Below are 20,119 nucleotides of genomic sequence, written 5' to 3' on the forward strand. Positions count from 1 at the left end.
TTTCTGATATAAGATTGAATTTCCCTTTCTTATGTTGGTGATTAGTTCGGCAAAGCCTAACTTTGCTTTATAAAAGGATGGCACTGTGGCTCTTCTCTGAGCTTAGGACTCTGTCTTCATCCCTTTGCTCAAAGTTTCCTTCTTTCTTCCACAGTGATCTACTACCTAAACTGAGTCAAATGGACATAGAGAGATCCAAGAGATCTCAATATGAGAATACCACAAGAGAATGTCCTCAAAAAAGATCAAAAATGAAAGCTTCAGTGCTACAGTAAAGCTAATAAATATCTTAGTCATATTTCCATTAGAAGACTGCATCCCTGGGAGAGAGGAAAGGAAAAAAGTTTGGGGTTTATATTTTGCTCTTATCAGCAGAAACAAAAGAGGACTTCTTCTTCCCTGAATTTCAGCCAGAAATGAAAATACCATTCACACAAAAAATCTGATCAATTCTATAGAAACCTTACCCTTCTTTTTCCTCCAACACAGGGACTGTGGGATAGTAGTTAGAGAGATGAATGTAGAGTCAAGGAGACTCAAGTGCAAATGCTTACTCTGATAGGGACTAGCAAGCAGAGCATCACTGAGAAAGTCACCCAGTCATCCCTATCATTTAGACACTGACCCTTTCCTTCCATTATCATTTATACTCTTTGTGTTTTGCTGAATTTTTTGGCTTCATTTAAAAAAATCTTTTTTTTTCAATGTGTGCAAGATACATTCATAAGTGATTTAGATTAAATGTTGAAAAAATAAAATTAAATTGACAAAAAGAGAACAATAAAATACAGGCATATCTTTGATTTTCTCTGTTGTATGAGTGTGTGTGTGTTTGTGTTTTGCTGCTGGAGTCATTTTGAGACTTTTAGGACCAGAAAAGGACTGATCCAATATCATCCACTGTGGGGACCATTCTACCCAAACTGATAGAGGAGACAGGGTGTTGGTATTCAAATCCTAGAGTAGTATTCGAACTGTTTCTGGTTCTTTGCTCAGAGGAAAATCATTATATTAGAATCTCAGGTTCCTCATCCATCAAATGGGGATAATACATTCCTCCCTATTTCCAAAGGTGTTGAGAGAAAAGGCCATCCATTGGAGACTTCAAAGTCCCCTAAGAATGGGAATTCAAGTGAAGAAGATCAAGGATTTGAAGATGGAAGGAACTCTAGAGGCAAGAAGTTCAACTTGGACTCATTTTACTTTCCAATCCCTTTCATTCTCTCTTGAGATTTCATCTTCCCAGCAACCCTGTGATTCAGGCAGGGCAGGGAGAATGGTGACACTGCCCAGCCATAGCTACCACTAACTGATAAAAAAAAAAAGCAACAAAAAATAACAAATTCTGGGTGATTGTTGGGTGTACGGGGCTACATGTGGGCTTGGGTGCTCATGGCTCCAGGGCTGGTGCTCCATCCATTGTTCCACCTGGCCATACCTACTATTATTACTATTATTTTTTATTTTAATTTTTTCTCTCCCCTTTATCACTCAAGCAAGTCTATATTTATGGGGGAGGGGGTATTTTGTTTACTTTTAAACAAGAATATTTTATTAATGTAAAAAATTATTTGTACAACACGAGAATAAATATTAAAGAAAAAAAGAAAAAAGAAAGTCATCTCGGATGACAGAGAACTAGAAAAAAAATAACAAATGATCTTTGCTTCACCAAAGCTCTTTGCAATGTTAAAAGCATGTTCTGTTGCCCCTGTTATGTCACATCAACCTCAGAGCAACTTTAAGGGATAACTAGAGAGTCAATTTGAAAGATTCCCCCAGATCACACAGTTAATCCCCGTCAGGGATCAATCAGGAATGCCAAGGAGGATTCAATGCATTTCGACTTCACTCCTATTTTAATGGCTAGAATGCTGGACAAGAAATCATCTTCCTAAGTTCAGTTCTGGCACCAGACACCTACTACCTTTGTAACCTTTGGCAAGTCACTTAACCCTGATGGTTTCCTAATCTGTCAAATGATGTGGTGAAGAAAAATGGAAAAGGACCCCAGTATTGCTGCAAATACAAACTGTATGGGAGCACAACAAATTAGACATGACTCAAATGGTTGAACAACAGCAAGCCCAGCATTATCATCTCCTGCAAAAACAGTGCAGAAAAATAAAGCCATGATCACATTCATTGTGGGTTGTAGGCTAGGCCCTGTGGAAAGAGCCCCTTGGGAAAGGGAACCCACTACCACTCCATGCAGTCCATGCCATAAGGGACAGCCATAATTGTTAAGAAGTATTTCCTAATGTCAGGCCATAACGTTGTCCTCACAGATTTTGCCCATTACCCTTGTTGCTTTCCTTGAGTACAAGAGAGCACCAATCACGAGTCTTCCAAAGGGCAGGTTCCAGTCCTTGAAACCAGGAATCCTAGCTGATGAGACACTTCTCTCCCCCATCTTAATCCTTTAATTCATTCAAAGCACCCTCTTGTGACTCTAAATATATCACAGCCTAGGTTGTATTCCTCTAAAAATCCTCTAATTTCCTAAAGGTTTTTCTTAAAAACTGGCCAAAGGACTCTCCCCATAGTCTTGCCAGATCAGATCAATAAGAATATTTCCTCTTGATTCCTTGAAGGTTTGTTCTGTGCATGGGCTAAGGTAGGATCACTTGATGAACTGATGACTCCAACTCTGATGGCAGGCCAACAAACCCACAACAAACCTTGGGAGGACAGCTGCCATTTAATGCTGCTATAGGAATCTAATGGAATAAGAACAGAACTCCATCCCCTGAGGCCCTCATTGCCAAGGAACATTGAAGCCGCAGGAAAAAGATACAGTTTATAAAAGTTTTATTCTGAAATCTTTGTGTTACAGGTGATAGAATGAAGCACGTAGAGAAAAGGTCTCTAAAGAGTAGAATCCAGGCTACCTAGAAAGGTGCCCACAGGGAACAATCATTTTCCAGAAGGACAAATAGCAAGTCCAAAGATCCAGAGTGGACATAAAATAACTTACTTAAATTAAATATCACAGATAAAAACAAATTATAATACGAAAAATGATCTCAGGGAGACTGTAGTCTAGGCAGATTCCATCTGACTTTGGAATTTTTCAGCTTGGTATATATCCCTTTAAAATTAAATTTCCAAAGTCCCTAAGCCCCTCAATTCAGTTCCAGGTCTTTTACATAGTTCTGAACCCAGGCTTCACTGGGGTTGGCGCACACCTGTCAGCCTCTTTTTGTCTTGAACCTGGGGACTGAGAGGAAGAAACATGAGAAATCATTGACAGAAAGGGGTTCCTCTATGTCCTCCTCTCATGTTGTTCAGCTCTGATCACTTGCTGCCCATCTTAGAAGGTTCATAATAGACATTCCTCAGTTCTAGGAGCATTTCTCAGACCCTTATAAGTCATTCAGCTTCTCGCTTTAGACCTGTCCAGTGGGGAGACATTCAAGAATCCTAATCTTATCATAAAATTCCTATTGCTTCTATTTCTCCAAATCATTTGGGAGAACATCTCCCACCTTACATCTTTGTCAGAGATCATTTTGTAACTTCCTTCCTTTGTACATAGGATTTCCACTGAGGGACCTGATTCTTGCCATGTTGCCCAAAGGCCCCATTTGCTTTTGCCAGCCTCTCTTCCTGTATCCCTTAGATGAGATTCAGAGGGTCTACTTACACCACAGCTGGCTGGAAACACAGGCTGCTGGTCTCATATTAATCTGTCACAATTTTTCTGGAGATCTGTTGACTGACATAGGAGAAGTAGCAGGAGATGGGAGGGTTAGAACTCACTGGAAAGAAAGGGGAGACATGATTTCATGATTATTAAGATTGTATATTTACAGCTTACATTCCTTAGCTGCAGAATCTATCCCAGAAACATACTCCATAGTAGGCACAGTCTGGACGTGATCCCCCGTGTCTCCCTTACTCTACTTCCCTTCAATAAAAGATAGGATTCTTATTCTACCTGAGAGAGGATCAGACCTACTGGTCCTACCACTGTAGGAAACTTATTCAGGACCTCTGAGTCTGAGACCTCAGAGTGGTTTAATAGATCTCATGGATTTACTCATCCCCTTCCTATCTTTTGAGCAGGTAATCTCTTGGCAGAGATCACAAAGCAATTAGCAACAGAACCTGAATGGAAACAGAGCCACACACAGAACTCAATCTTGTGCCATTTCTTCTAGTATATCCCTTCTCCATCATACAATTAATCAGAATAAATGATCAAGGACATATTTCTGTCTTCAGTAGAATAGACTCATTATCTTGCCTGGGCTTGTTCTTGACTCTTCCATTAAATTCTTTCCTCTTCACTCTCAACAGATCCCTGTGGGCACACTAGGCTTATCTTCTGTCTGGGTTCTATCCATTCTAAGACATAATCGTGGGCACGGCCACAGAGGGCAGCAGGAAGATCACTTACTTGGTGGAGAAGATGCCAGAGAGCTGAAAGCCATGACCATGAGAAAGGAGAAGACAACCAAGGAGACCTTCATGATGCTGAGTAGAAAGAAGCCTTGTAGGAGTAGCGCACAAGCTAAGACACTCAGGAAGTCTGTACCTTTATCTCAGGCTTGGGTCCACTTTTTATAAGGCTCCTGAGTATTCATGGAAAGATAAAAAATATCTCAAAAGAGTGGAACTTCCAGTGTTGTCCTCACCTTAGTTTCAGGAGTGGAAATTATAAAGTGAGATCCCAAAAATGTAAGATTGGTGTCAAGAACTGAAGTTCTCTCAGGTTCATTGTGGGGGGGAAGAGGAGGGAGCCTGGTGAGAGGAGACATCTGTGTGTGGTGGGATGGCATGGGTGCTATGACAGAAGTTGTGGACTGAACTATAGAATCAGTAGAAGAAAGAAATGGAACCTAGGCAAAAACAGAGGAGAGTTCTGTTGACCATGGATTTGAAGGAATCCACAACATCAACTTCTTATGGCTTTAACATCATAACTACCTTGACTATAGCATTAAACATTTAGACCTAGAAGCGCCCTGGGTGGTTTGTTTCAGCACTCTCATTACCCAGCTTAAGAAGATATGGTCAAAAAAAGAGAAAAAGAAAGAAAGAAATTGTGTTCCAGAGATAAGTGATTTGTACAAGGTCCCACTGGTCTTCAGAAGTATGTTCTGGATATGTTCCTGGGTTGATTAACTTCATATCTTCATTCCCATGAAGAATAGTCCAAACTGACAAAACTCTCAGGATCTGTTAAGGGCACTTATTGACTATTTTTGGGCAAATACTTGCCATGATCTGGTCATGAAATTAGAACTCCTAGACTTTCCCCATCCTTTTCTATGCTTTTTTATGATGAATTTAACATCTTGAATTGGTATTCCTTTACTAATACAAAGCATTTTGACATTGATTATCTCCTATCTTCTCTCTCTCATTTTCTTGTTTTTTTCCCCCAGGGAATGGAGTTAAGTGCCTTACCCAAGGTCATACTCGTAAATAAGTATTAAATGTCTGAGGTTGAATTTGAACTAATGTCCACCTGACTCCAGGACCAGTATTCTCTTTACTGCCCCACGTAGCTGCCCCATCTCATCTGCTTTAAAACAACCTTAAGTAGTAATCATGCTAGATATTCTCAACTTTCATCTATTTATGAGTATTTGATTAAAAGGGATCAAGCCCTAGGCTTGAAGTCAGAAAGACTTGGGTGCAAGCCCCATCACTGAAACCTGTTAGCTCAATGATGTTAAACTTACAGTGCCACCAGCCTGATCCTGATCCTTCTCCAAGAAAATGGTCGTCTATCTGAGAGCCAGTGTGCCTTTGAAAAGGGCAGAGGAACAGATGATATGATGTTTATTGTCCAACACCAGGAGAAATGACAGGAGCAGAACAGAGATATGAAAACATCATTTGCAGATCTGACCAAGACCTTCAGTACTGTCAATTATGAGGGCTTATGGAGAATTGTATCAAAATTGGGTTGGCCAGAGGAGTTCCTCATTATTGTCCAACTGCATGAGTGCATGCTGGATAATAGAACAGGTTCTCCCACTAGAGTAATAGAGTAAAGCAAGGCTCTGTGCTTGTTCCTATGCTTTTAGCATGCTATTTCCAGCCACATTATTAAAAGCCTTCAATGAGGACAAACTGCACCAAGATCAGCTACCACACAGGCAAAGATCAGTGAGGAGAAAGTATTGTGCATGATGTCCAGTGTGCAGATGATTGTGTACTCAATGAAATCTCTGAAGCTGAGATGCAACAAATTATGGATCAATCCTCTGTTACTTGTGCTAATTTTGGCCTAACAATTAACACCATGAAAACCCAGGTGCTCTACCAGCCAGCACCACATCATCTATATGTGGAACTACTGGTTATAGCAAACAGAAAAGTTTTGAATAGTGGGGACAAGTTCACTGATACAAACATTCTCCTCTTTTCTGTTCTTCATGACATATTGAAACGTTCTTATTTGTTGACATTTTGCTATTCATAATAATAAAAGAATTAATAATATATGAGTGTCATTAGCAGTTTGGGAGAAACTCTTGATGAAAGTTTGGGTGTCACTTTCTTATGGTCACTGGTTGGGTTTGCAGAGTCTAATCTTGCCTTGATATGCAGGTTTGTACTGTGGTTCTTCTCTGGTCTAGGGTTTCCTCTTCCTCCCTGGGCTGAGAGTCAAAAGTTATGCTTCTCTTACTTTCTCAGTGGTCTATTGCCTACAGTATATCACAAAGATCCAAGGGAATATGGGATCCAATATGGGAATACTACAGGAAAATGTCCTCAAAAAGACTGAGAATGCAAAGTCCAATGAGAGAACAAAGCCACAGAAACATCTTTGTAAGGCTTGCCCTGTAAGATGGCAGTTTTGGCAGTGGAAGGGAAAAAAGAAGCAAAGGGCGACATTCACTATATTATTCTGACCCAAAAAGGAAGAGGGAAACAGAAAGAAGACTAAGCTTTAGTAATCCCTCTTATCAGTGGGAAGAAAATTCAGATAGAAATGAGTATCCCACTCAGATCATAACATTGCTCAGATTCTGTAAAGCAGCAAAGAGAATATGGGGGAGGTGCTAGAGGGTTGCATTTAGAGCCAGAGAAACTGAGGTACAAATCCCGAACCTGGTACTGAATAGGAAGCAGGTGTCTTAGGGCAAGTCATTCATTAATCCTCATCATTTAGACACTGACAATTGCCTTTCCTAATCTTTTATATTTCATGAATTTTGCCAAATTTCTTCCTTCTCTCTTTAGAACCTGGTTTTTGAGGCACAAGTGTTAAGAGGCATTCAGAGAAACTTGGTGTAATTTGTCCATTGACAAAAATGAAAGTATGTTGTCAACAGAGACCAGGAAAAGGCCAGGCCCAGCTTTGAACTTCTTGTTTCTTACCCCAGAATCATTTGAAAATCTCTCAATTGTTAACAACAGAACAGGGTTGATTCATCATCAGTCAATGTGCAGAACATTCTAGTAGAGTCTGATAAAGTACTCATTATTCTGGTATTCCAGGTAGAGAGCAGTGTTGGAACCTGACCTTGAACTCTTTGTAACCATATTCTCCTGGGAAAATCAATTCAATTTTAAATTTGAATTACCTCATTCTTGAAATAGGTTTTTGAGAAAAAAAAATTCAGTCCTTTGGATACTTCAGAACCCTCTAAGATTGGGATTTCTGCAGTAGAGGATAAAGAATTTGTAGCCGGAAGGAACCTCAAAGGGCATGACATGCAATATGGATTCCTTTCCCATCCCAATCTCCTTCATCCCCTAATATATCAGAGTAATCTAAGGGATAACCAGAAAAGTTTGAAAGAATTGCCCAAGATCACCCAACTAATACTTGGCAGAGGACAAGTAGGAAGGCTAAAGAGGACTGAATGCCTTTCTAGAATTGAAACTTATGTTTATTGATAAAATGCTTCACTTATAGTCAGAAAGACTCATTTTCCCAGGTTCAATAATGTCCTCAGGTACTTTCTCACTATGTGAACCTGGGCAAGTTACCTAACCAGTTGACTCAGTTTCCTCATTTGTCCAAGAGTTGGAGAAAGAAAAGGCAAACCTCTACAGTGGACTGAAATTACTGAATAACACCAATCATTGAAACATAGTCATCTACTCCAAAAGGTAACTTTAAAAAATTCTCACTGTTCAAAGACTTCCTTGGGAAAAGGAACTCAACGCAACCTGAGGTAGTCCATTCTAGTATAAATGACTAAAATTGTTAAACCATTTTTCCTCACGTCAATTCCAAATGTGGGTCTTTATAAAGCCTACCCCTTGCCCTTTTTCTTTTTTTAAAATTTTTTTTAATTTTTTCCCCTTGTAATTTCTTTTTTTATTTTATTTTTTATTCTCATTTTGTACAAATGTATTTTATATTGATAAAATATTCTTGTTTAAGAGTAAACGAAATGCCCCCTCCCCCATCAATATAGACTTGCTTGAGCTATAAAGGGGAGAGAAAAAAATTAAAATTAAAAAAAATAGTAATAATTGTAGGTATGGCTAGGTGGCGCAATGGACAAAGCACCAGCCCTGGAGCCACGAGCACCAGAGCCCACATCCAGCCCCACAGACCCAACAATCACCCAGCTGTGTGACATGCAAGCCACCTGATCCCCACTGCCCGGCAAAAACCAAAAAGAAGACAAAAAAAGACCCAAAATAAAATAGTAATAATAGTAGGGGTGGCTAGGTGGCGGACAGAGCATTGGCCCTTGAGCCAGGAGCACCCGGGTCCAAATCCAACCTCAGACAACCAATGATCACCTGGCTATGCAGCTCCAGGCAGGCCACCCAGCCCCATTTGCCCTGCACCCTCCCCCAGATAATAACAATAAAAAATGTGCTTAAGTCTTTGTTCCAACACCAACAACTCTGTCATGGGTGGATCACATTCTTTATGGTAAGTCCATCACAAAAGTTACTTCCATATTTTTCCAGTGTTGCCATTGCTGATCACAGCTCCCTCCTTTCTTATTTCTCCACTATCATGCACTATATTTTCTCTCTCCTTTCACTCTGACTCTGCTGTAGGGTAGCTGAGTGGGACACCAGACAGATCCCTGGTCCTGGGCCCATACCACCCCTTAGGCCCAGCATCTACCTGGCCCTATGGTCCTGGACAGGCCTTCCAATGCCAGCCCCTTGCAAGAAGTAAAAAACAAAATGTATTATATCTGACCACTCTCCCACCATGGTCCATCCTCTCCTCCATCACTCACATCCCCCCCTTCCCCCTGCTCACACTCCTTCTTACTCCAGATGTCTATACCCCATTGAGTATATATGCTGTTTCCTCTCCTAGCCACCTCTGATGAGAGCAAAGGTTCCCTCATTCCCCCTTGCCTCTCCCCTTCCATATCATTGCAATAGCACATTGCAATAAAGAAAAATCTTATTATATGAAATATCTTGGCCTATTCCCCCTCTCCTTTTTCTTTCTCCCATTACATTTCCCCTTTTTTCTATTGACTCCATTTTTACACCATATTTTATCTTCGAATTCAGCTTTCTCCTGTGCTTCAACTATAAAAGCTCCCTCTACCTGCTCTATTAACTGAGAAGGTTCATATGAGTATTATCAATGTCATTTTTCTATATAGGAATACATACAGTTCATCATCATTAAGTCCCTCATATTTTCCCCTTCTCCTCCACTCTCTATGCTTCACCTGAGTCCTGTATCTGAAGATCAAACCTTCTGTTCAGCTCTGGCCATTCCGAAAGGAACATTTGAAATTCCCCTGGTTCATTGAAAGTCCATCTTTTTCCCTGGAAGAGGATGGTTAGCCTTGCTGGGTAGTTGATTCTCGGTTACATTCTAAGCTCATTTGCCTTCCGGTATATTATATTCCAAGCCCTATGAGCTTCCAATGTAGCTGCTGCTAAGTCCTGTGTGATCCTGACTGCAGCTCCACGATATTTGAACTATGTCCTTCTGGCTGCTTGTAATAATTTCTCTTTGACTTGGGAGTTCTGGAACTTGGCTATAATATTCCTAGGGGTTGGTTTTTTGGGATCTCTTTCTCGGGGGGATCAGTGGATTCTCTCCATTTCTATTTTGCCCTCTGCTTCTAGAATATCAGGGCAATTTTCCTGTAGTAATTCTTTGAAAATGATGTCAAGGGGGCGGCTAGGTGGCACAGTGGATAAAGCACCAACCCTGGAGTCAGGAGTACCTGGGTTCAAATCTGGTCTCAGACACTTAATAATTACCTAGCCATGTGGCCTTGGGCAAGCCACTTAACACCATTTGCCTTGCAAAAAAAAAAAAAGTCTAATATAAAAAAAAAGAAAATGATGTCAAGGCCCTTTTCCTGATCATGACTTTCAGGTATTCCAATAATTTTTAAATTATCTTTCCTAAGTCTGTTTTCCATATCAGTTGTTTTTTCAATGAGATATTTCACATTTTCTTCTAATTTTTCATTTTTTTGGTTTTGAAGTATTGATTCCTGATTTCTGGTAAATTCTTCAATCTCCCTGAATTCTATTCTTTGTCTGAAGGATTTGTTCTCCTCAGAGAATTTTCTTATTTCTTTATTCATCTGGCCAATTTTGCTTTTTAAAGCATTCTTCTCCTCAATAACTTTTTAAACTGTTTTATCCATTTGACCTAAGCTGGTTTTTAGGATGTTATTTTCTTCAGCATTTTTTTGGATTTCCTTGACTAAGATGCTGACTTCATTTTCATGTTTTTCCTGCATCTCTCTCCTTTCTTTTCCCAGTTTTTCTTCCAACTCCCTCATTTGATTTTCAAAGTCTTTTTTGAGCTTTCTCATAGCTTGAGCCCAATTTCTGTTTTTCTTGGAGTCTTTAGATGCAGGAGCTTGTGCTTCCTCATCTTCAGACTGAGTATTTTGATCCTTCTTGGGCTCATTTGCAAAATATTTCTCAATGGTCTTCCTCTTTTTTCTCTGCTTGCTCATTTTCCCAGCCTGGGACTGGTTTTAGGGTGCTTCCTGAGCTTTGGGGACACCCCCACAAGGATCTCAGTGTGTGAGGCTCTGTCCTCCCTCCTGGTCTGTGAATGACCATATGTGCCCCCCTCTGCTATGGGCCTGAGGTGAGGGGGGCCCTGCTGTTCTATTGGGGGGGCCTAGACTGCAATCAGAATCTGAATGTGGTCAGAACCCCAGAGACCTGTTCCAGAGGCAGAGGACAGAGCTCAGCAGTCTCTCTTCACTCCCCTCCCTGTGCTCAATGGGCTCATGCCCTAGAGGCTCCTGCTTACCAGCTCTGCCTGCTTCTGTTTCCAGATCTGGGCTGGGAAAGACCATGCTGCTTGCTGTGTTCCCTGAGGGCTGGGCTCCATGTGCTCACTCTGGCAGAGGTCCCCTGCTTTTCCCCACTTTGTCCCTGGTGCTCCCTGGGGTGTAGCCCCAGAGATTCCCCCGCTGCTGTGAGCCTCCTCTGGGAGGCTGAAGTTCTTTCCCTCTGGCGGGCCACCCCTCTGGCAGACCACCCCTCCAACTCCAGGGAGCAGAGCCTTTCTGCTCTTTTCCATGTTACCTTGAGTAGGAGAACTGCCTCGCTGGGTCTCTTTGTGGGTTCTGTCTCTGGAAAGTTGAGTTACAGTCCTTAGTTTAGAAGTTACATCAGAGAGTGCCTAAGACTGGATCCTTTATTATCACCATCTTGGCTCCACCCTCCTCCCCCTGGCCCTTTTTCGAAGCTTAGATTCTAGAAAGAGCAAATTCCAATGCTTTCAATCCTTAGAAAAGAGTAATCATGACTGATGTTGCTCTTTTCTTCTCCTGACCATCTCTAAGTCTTTTATCATGATCTTATGACTCTGACACTCCACATTCTTGGGGTCTTTCCTCTAAATATTCTCCAGCTTCTTGAACATATTACCAATTGTTGATACCAGAATTGATAACTAGACTCCCTCTGTGATCTTATGGGACCAGAACAGTAGGAATATTGACTCTATTTTTGAAAGTTTATTTCTCAGTATAGAAGGTGATGGATTTTTGGTAATTCATTCACTCAAAGTGAGATGACAGTCAACTGAAACCATAGAATTTTTATAGAACCCTTGTTATGCAATGAAGCTACACCCATGTAATATGAAAAGAGAACTCCTTCTCTTGATACCCTCATCCCCAATGAACATTGAAACAACAGGAAAAAGATACAGCTTTCAAAAGTTTTATTCTGGAATTTTGGTGCTACAGAAGGTCATGGAATCTGCCACATGACACAAAGGACTCTAATGAAGAGAGCCCAGTCTGCTAAGAGAGATCCCCATGAGGAACAATTGTCTTACAGAAGTGCCAATGGTAAAAATAAATACCAAATTTAACACTAAACAATTTACATAAGTTACATATCACAGAGGAAAATAAATTGTAATGGGGATGGGATCTCAGGAAGGCTGGAGTCTGGGCAGATTATACCTAATTTTGGAATCTCTCAGTTCCATTGATTTCCCTTCAAGGATTGTTGTCCAAGATCCTTGTGCCCCTCAGTTCAGTTCCAAGTTTTCTACATAATTCTGAACCCAGGCATCTCTGGGGTTAGCACATATGTGCTGGCCTTGTTTGGTCTGGAACCTGAAGAGAGAAAGGAGGAGAGATGAGAAATCAGTGATGGAGAGTTGTTCCCCTCTGGTTTCCCCCTCCATATCCAGCACTGACCCCATTTCCTTTTGCCATCTTCCCACCCTGTATACCCTCAGAAGAGATTCAATAGGGAGATACTCACACCACAGCTGGCTGGGAACACAGGCTGCTGGTCTCATAATAATCTCTCATAAAGTTTCTTGGGATCTGTTCACTGACATAGGAAAAGCAGCAGGAAGTAGGAGGGTCAGAACCCACTGAAAAGAAAGTCAAAGCAAGGAATTATCCAGTTTTAATATTTATAGCTTATATTCCTTACCTGCGAACTCTTTTCTAGGGACAAAATCTGTGCTAAGCACATGGACATTTGATTCCACACTCTGCTTGCCTCATTGTGTCTGCCCAAAGACCAGACTCACTGTTCCTATTGGGGACTCCCAAATGAGAATGGGGCTGGAGGGCTAAGATGGATGCAAGGGATCTTTCAATTCAATTTCTGCCTTTTGTCAAGGAAACTACCTCCTGGAGATCACATGGTTAATTAGTGAAAGAACCAGAAAGAAAATTTAGCCACACATAGAATCTAATCTGATCTTCCTTCTGTTCCTTTGTCCTGTCTCCATCTAAGTTTTAACCAGTATATACTACCAAGGGCATGCTAATATCTTCAAGTCCAGAAGACATAGACATCATTCTTATGTCTGCTCCTGACAGTCCCCTCAGGGATCCTCTTCCTCCCCTCAACAGATCTCTATGGTCTCATTTACTAAAGGCAAAAGGAAATCACTTGCTTGGTGCAGAAGATGCCAGAGAGCTGAAGGCCAAAACCATGAGGATGGAGAGGGCTGGCACAGAAACCTTCATGATCCTGAGAGGAGAGATGGCTTCCAGGAGCAGTACACAAGCTAAGAGACTCTGGAGGTCTGTGCCTCTGCTTCAGGTTCGACCTTCTTTTTCTAGGGTTTCTGGGAAGTCCCAGAGAGAAGGAAGGGACCTAAAAGGAGTGAAAAGAGCGTGATGGAGAGCTGGTGATGTGGAAGTGGCTTGAAGCTAAAAGTGAGCTCCAGAAATGTAAGGCTGTGAAGAATTGACATTCTTTCCTCCAATCATGGGGGAAAGAGGAGGGGAGATGGAGAGAGAAGCGTGCATGTGATGGGTTGGTCAGGGTGCTAAGGGGGAAGTGGTGAACCTGAGCTAGCAGCAGAGATAGGTGGAATATATGCAAAAACAAACAGAAGAGCTTTGTGGATCCTTACTTCAAAGGAATTCTTAACATTTCTTTCCTACTGCTTTGAGATAATAGGTTTGTTCAATCCTAGGATCATAGATTTAGAGTTAAGAGGTACTACGAGGTTCTACACTCCCATTTTTAGGCTAAAGGAATTTGTGTTCCAGAGTAAAGTGACTGGTCAAAGGTCATATTGATAGACAAAATAAAATCCTGGATATATCCTCAAGTTTAGTAACTTCACATCTTTATATTCATAGGAAACTGTCCATACAGAGGAATCATCTAGAGATATGGAAGGGCACTGATGGCAAATGGTGCACATGATCAGGTCCATGAAATGAGAACCCCAGATCTTTGATGACTTCTTCATCTGCTTTGATGTGTAATGTTTTATTCAGCTCTCCATTGGAGCACTTTAAGGATTCATTCATCCTTTAACACTGATTGTCTCATATCATATTCACAGCCACCTTATCTCTTGTTAATTTAGCAGATGTGAGGATATAGAATCATAGGCTTGAAGTCAGGAAGACCAGGGTTCAAATCCCATCTCTGAAATATGTTGGCTTAATGATCTTTAATCTCACTGTTCCCCCAGCCATCATCATAATCATTTGATTTATAGAGGAATTACTATATAATTATCATTAGATGACTTGCCCAAATTTTAATAAGCAAGAAGTGGCAGATTCAGAATTCAACCTTAAGGTATCTAATGACAGGAAGGTTTTGACAAAATTAGGAGGCACAAGCCTATGAAAGAGTTGACATAAAGGAGCAGTGTATGTAAGAAAAAATTTACTAGAATTTTGGGAAATACTTCAGTTATTCCACATTAAATACATGGGACATATTTAAGTATGATATGTACATGCTTATCATCCAAGAAGATGAAATTCGATGTGTTTGGATTAAATATTGAAATATTAAATATTGAAATATTGAAAAAAATTAAAATGAAATTAAAATGAGAACAATAAAATACAGTCACATCTTTGAGCTTCTCTGTTGTATGAGTGCATGTGTGTGTGTGTATCTGTGAGTGTGTGTATGTGTGTGTGTCTGTGAGTGTATATGTCTTTGTGTGTGTGTGTGTGTGTGTGTGTGTGTGTGTGTGTTTTTGTTTTGCCACTGGAGTCATTTTGAGACCATCTCAACTTTTGGGGACAGAAAAGGATTGATCCAGTCTCATCCACTTTGGGGACCATTCTACTCAATCTGATAGTTTGGACAGTCTGTTCGTATTCAAATCTGAGAGTAGCATTTGAACTATTTCTGGTTCTTTGCTCAGGGGAAAATCCATCAATTGGGGAAAATAAACTCCTCCCTATTGCAAAAGGTGTGGAGAGAAAAGGCCATCCATTGGAGATTTCAAAATTCTCTAAGAATGGGAATTCCAGTGAAGAAGATCAAGGATTTGGAGATGGAAGGAACCCTAGAGGCAAGAAGTTCAACTTGGTCTCATTTTACTTTTCAATCTCTTTCATTCTCTCCTGAGATTTCACCTTCCTAGCCACACTGTGATTCAGGCAGGGCAGGGAGAATGGTGACACTGCCCACCCACAGCTACCACTAACTGATAACAAAAAGCAACAAAGAATAACAAAGGACCTTTGCTTCACCAAAGCTCTTGGCAATTTTAAAAACATGCTCTGCTGCCCCTGCTATGTCACATCAGCCTCAGGGCAACTTTAAGGGATAATCAGGAGAGAAAATTTGAATGATTCTCTTGATCACACAGTTAATCCTTGTCAGAGATCAATTGCAAATGCCAAGGAGGACTGGATGCATTTCAAGTATTTATTCATGGTTTAGTCAATAGAATGTCGGGCAGGAAGTCATCTCCCTACTTGGTTCTGGCACCAGTCACCAACTAACTTCATAACCTTTAGCAAGTTACCTAACCCTGTTGCCTCAGTTTCCTAATCTGTCTAATGATCTGCTAAAGAAAATGGCAAAGACTCCAGTATTGCTACCAAGAATATACCATATCGGGGCACAAAGAACTAGACATGACTCAAATGGCAGAAAAACAACAGCAAGTCCAACATAATCATCTACTGCTAAAACAGTGAAAAGAAAACCACGATCACATTCATTGTGGCCCTGTGGAAAGAGCTCCTTGGGAAAGGGAACCCACTACCACTCCATGCAGTCCATGCCATAAGGGACAACAATGATTGATAAGAAGTATTTCCTATTGTCAGGCCATAACGTTGTCCTCACAGATTTTGCCCATTGCCCCTGTTGCTTTCCTTGAGTACAAGAGAGCACCAATCACAGTTCCTCCAAAGGACAGGTTCCAATCCTTGAAAACAGGAATCATGGCTGATTAGACACTTCTCTCCCCATTCTTAATCCCTTACTTCCTTCAAAACACCCTCTTGTGACTCTAAATAGGTCATATTCTAGGTGAGATTCCTTTAAAAATTCTCTAATTTCATAAAATTGTTCTTAAAACCTGGTCCAAGGACTCCCTGCATTAATTTACCAGATCAGAACAATGAGAATATTTCCCCTTAAAACCTTGAAGGTTTGCTATTCATGGTCAAAGGTAGGATTTTTGGAAACGCCATCACTTGATGACTCCAACTCTGATGGTAGGCCAGCAAACCCACAAAAAACCTTTAGAGGACAGTTGCTATTTAATGCTGTTATAGGAATCTAATCGAATAAAAACAGAACTCCATCCCCGAAACCCTCATTGCCCAAGAACATTGACGTCACAGGAAAAACATACACTTTATAAAAGTTTTATTCTGAAATCTTTGTGCTGCAGGTTACAGAATCTAGCACATGGACAAATTGGCTCTGAAGAGTAGAGTCCAGGCTGATTGAAAAGTGCCCAGGAGGAACAATCATCTTCCAGAAGGAAAAATAGCAAGTCCAAAGATCCAAAGTGGACATAAATTAATTTATGTAAATTAAATATCACAGATAAAGATAAATTATAATAGGAAAAAAGATTTCAGGGAGATCAGAGTGTGGGCAGAATGCATCTGACTTTGGAAATGCTCAACTTGGTCTATATCCCTTTAAGATTACATTCCAAAGTCCCTGAGCCCTTCAATTCAGTTCCAGGTCTTCCACATAAGTTCTGAACCCAGGCTTCACTGGGGTTGGCACACACTTGTCGGCCTCTTTTGGTCTTGAACCTGAGGAGGGAGAGGAAGAGACATAAGAAATCATAGACTGAATGAGGTTCTTCGATGTCCCCCCCCCACTTTGTTCAGCTCTGATCACTTGCTGCCCATCTTAGAAGGTTCATAAAAGACAATCCTCAGTTTTAGCAACATCTATCAGAACCTTTATATGTCATTCAGGATCTCTCTTTAGACCTGTCCATTGGGGACACTCTCAAGATTCCTAATCTTATCATAAAATTCCTATTGCTTCTGTTTCTCCAAATCATTTTGGAGAAGAGCTCCCACTTTACTTTCTTGCAGAACTCAACCTTTGTCAGGGGTCACTTTTGTGACTTCCTTCCTTTGTAACCAGGATTTCCCCTGAGGGACCTGATCCTTGTCATGTTGCCCCATGGCCCCATTTGGTTTTGCCAGCCTCTCTTCCTGTACCCCTCAGGTGAGATTCAGAGGGTGTACTTACACCACAGCTGGCTGGAAACACAGGCTGCTGGTCTCATAATAGTCTGGCACAATTTTTCTGGAGATCTGTTGGCTGACATAGGAGAAGCAGCAGGAGATGGGAGGGTTAGAACCCACTGGAAAGAAAGGGGAGACATGATTTCATGATTATTAAGATTATATATTGACAGCTTACATTCCTTAGCTGCAGACTCTATCCCAGAAACAAACTCTGTAGTAGGCACAGTCTGGATGTGATCCCCCATGTCTCCCTTACTCTACTTCCCATCAATAAAACATAGGATTCTTATTCTTCCTAAGAGAGGATCAGACCTACTGGTCCTACCACTGAAGGAAACTTATTCAGGACCTCTGAGCCTGAGACCTCAGAGTGGTTTAATAGATCTCACAGATTTACTCATCCCCTTCCTATCTTTTGAGCAGGTAATCTCTTGGCAGAGATCACAAGGCAATTAGCAACAGAACTTGAATGGAAACAGAGCCACACACAGAACTGAATCTGGTGCCCTTTCTTCTCCAGCTAACAATTAACCAGAATAAATTATCAAGGACAAATTAATATATTCCAGTAGAATAGGCTCATTACCTTGCCTGGGCTTGTTCTTGACTCTTCCATTAAATTCTTTGCTCTTCACTCTTAAGAGATACCTGTGGGCACAATCAGCTTACCTTCTGTCTGGGTTCTATCCATTATAAGACATAGTCCTGGGCACAGCCACAGAGAACAGCTGAAAGATCACTTACTTGGTGCAGAGGATGCCAGAGAGCTAAAAGCCATGACCATGAGAATAGAGAGGACAACCAAGGAGACCTTCATGATACTGAGAGGAGAGAGGCCTTGCAGGAGCAGCGCACAAGCTAAGACACTCAAGAAGTCTGTACCTTTATCTCAGGCTTGGATCCGTTTTTTTAAGGCTTCTGAGAATGCATGGAAAGATGGGAAAAAAATCTCAAAAAATTGGAACTTCTAGTGTTGCCCTCACCTCAGGTTCAGAAGTGTTCATTAAAAAGTGAGCCCCCGGAAATATAAGGCTGGTGTCAAGAACTGAAGTTCTCTCAGGTTCATTGTGAGGGGGATGGGGAGGGAGGCTGGTGAGAGGAGAAGTCTGTGTGTGGTGGGATGGCCTGGGTGCTATGACAGAAATTGTGAACTGAACTATTTGAACTAGTAGAAGAAACAAATGTAACCTGGGAAAAAACAGAGGACAGTTTTGTTATCCATTGATTAGAAGGAATCTACAACATCAACTTCATATGACTTTAACATCATAACTGCCTTGACCATAGCATTATAAATTGAGACCTAGAAGGGCTCTGGGTGGTTTGGTTCAGCACTTTCATTACCTAGCTTCAGAAACTGTGCTACAAAAGGAAAGAAAGGAAGGAAAGAAGGAAGGAAGGAAGGAAGGAAGGAAGGAAGGAAGGAAGGAAGGAAGGAAGGAAGGAAGGAAGGAAGGAAGGAAGGAAGGAAGGAAGGAAAGAAGAAAAAGAGAAAGAAAGAAAGAAATTGTGTTCCAAAGATAAGTGATTTGTATAAGGTCACTCTGGTCTTCAGAAGTAGGTTCTGAATATGTTCCTGGGTTGATTATCTTCATATCTTGATTCCCACATAGAATAGTCCAAACAGAAAAAAAATCTCAATGTCTGTTAAGGGCACTCATGGCCTATTTTTGTGCAAATAGAGGCCATATGCAGGTCATGAAATGAGAACTCCTAGACTTGGGCCACCCCTTTCTCTGCTGTTTTATATGATGAATTTAACATCTTGATTTGCTATTCCTTTAAGAGTACAAAACATTTTGACACTGATTATCTCATATCTTCTTTCTTTTTTAATGTTTTTTCCCCAAGTGAATGGGGTTAAGTGACTTGCCCAAGGTCATACACCTAAATAAGTATTATATGTCTGAGGTTGAATTTGAACTCATGTCTTCCTGACTTCAGGGACAGTGTTATCTTCACTGCCCCACCTAGCTGCCCCATCTCATCTTCTTCACAACAATTTTAAGTAGAAATAATGCTAGATATTTTCAACTCTCATCTATTTATGAGTATTTGATTAGAAGGGATCGAGTCCTAGGCTTGAAGTCAGAAAGACTTGGGTGCAAGCCCTATCACTGAAACCTGTTAGCTCAGTGATGTTAAACTAACAGTGCCACCAGCCTGATCCTGATCCTTCTCCTAGAAAATGGTCGTCTATCTGAGAGCCAGTGTGCCTTTGAAAGGGCCAGAGGAACAATTGATATGATTTTTATTGTCCAACACCAGGAGAAATGACAGGAGCAGAACAGAGATATGAAAATATCATTTGCAGATCTGACCAAGACCTTCAGTACTGTCAGTTATGAGGGCTTATGGAGAACTGTGTCAAAATTGGGTTGGCCAGAGGAGTTCCTCAGTATTGTCCAACTGCATGAGTGCATGCTGGATAATAGAACAGGTTCTCCCACTAGAGTAATAGAGTCAAGCAAGGCTCTGTGCTTGTTCCTATGCTTTTAGCATGATATTTCCAGCTGCATTATTAAAAGCCTTCAATGAGGACAAACTGCACCAAGATCAGCTACTACACAGGCTATGAGTCAAACATCAGTGTGGAGAAAGTACTGTGCATGATGTCCAGAGTGCAGATGATTGTGTACTCAATGAAATCTCTGAAGCTGAGATGCAACAAATTATGGATCAATCCTCTGTTACTTGTGCTAATTTTGGCCTAACAATTAACACCATGAAAACCCAGGTGCTCCACCAGCCAGCACCAC

At 41.0% G+C, this 20,119-nt stretch overlaps 2 protein-coding genes and 1 long non-coding RNA gene across 4 annotated transcripts; all 3 read right to left on the minus strand.

Annotated features, from left to right (window-relative positions):
• Positions 1-2,824: 2,824 nt before the first annotated feature.
• On the minus strand, positions 2,825-11,594 carry LOC141488650 (uncharacterized). Of its 2 annotated transcripts, XR_012468745.1 has the most exons (4): positions 11,470-11,594; positions 4,403-4,577; positions 3,647-3,761; positions 2,825-3,220 (listed from the first exon to the last, which is right to left on the minus strand). It is a non-coding gene; the product is annotated as an uncharacterized LOC141488650 (long non-coding RNA). The 2 variants fall into 2 exon arrangements; XR_012468744.1 differs by lacking the exon at positions 11,470-11,594 and having other exon boundaries at positions 4,403-4,892.
• Positions 11,595-12,102: 508 nt separating this feature from the next.
• LOC141488647 (C-C motif chemokine 4-like) lies at positions 12,103-13,603 on the minus strand. The gene is made up of 3 exons (XM_074188893.1): positions 13,316-13,603; positions 12,667-12,781; positions 12,103-12,515 (listed from the first exon to the last, which is right to left on the minus strand). Exons 1-3 carry the CDS (start codon positions 13,386-13,388, stop codon positions 12,428-12,430), a joined length of 276 nt encoding a protein of 91 aa, XP_074044994.1. The 5' UTR covers positions 13,389-13,603; the 3' UTR covers positions 12,103-12,427.
• A 2,899-nt stretch (positions 13,604-16,502) lies between these two features.
• LOC141488648 (C-C motif chemokine 4-like) lies at positions 16,503-19,338 on the minus strand. The gene is made up of 3 exons (XM_074188894.1): positions 18,105-19,338; positions 17,362-17,476; positions 16,503-16,910 (listed from the first exon to the last, which is right to left on the minus strand). The coding sequence occupies exons 1-3, from the start codon at positions 18,175-18,177 to the stop codon at positions 16,781-16,783; spliced, it is 318 nt and encodes a 105-aa protein (XP_074044995.1). The 5' UTR covers positions 18,178-19,338; the 3' UTR covers positions 16,503-16,780.
• Positions 19,339-20,119: the final 781 nt, after the last annotated feature.

This window comes from Macrotis lagotis, chromosome 5 (genome assembly GCF_037893015.1).
Source record: "Macrotis lagotis isolate mMagLag1 chromosome 5, bilby.v1.9.chrom.fasta, whole genome shotgun sequence".
NCBI lineage: Eukaryota > Metazoa > Chordata > Mammalia > Peramelemorphia > Peramelidae > Macrotis > Macrotis lagotis.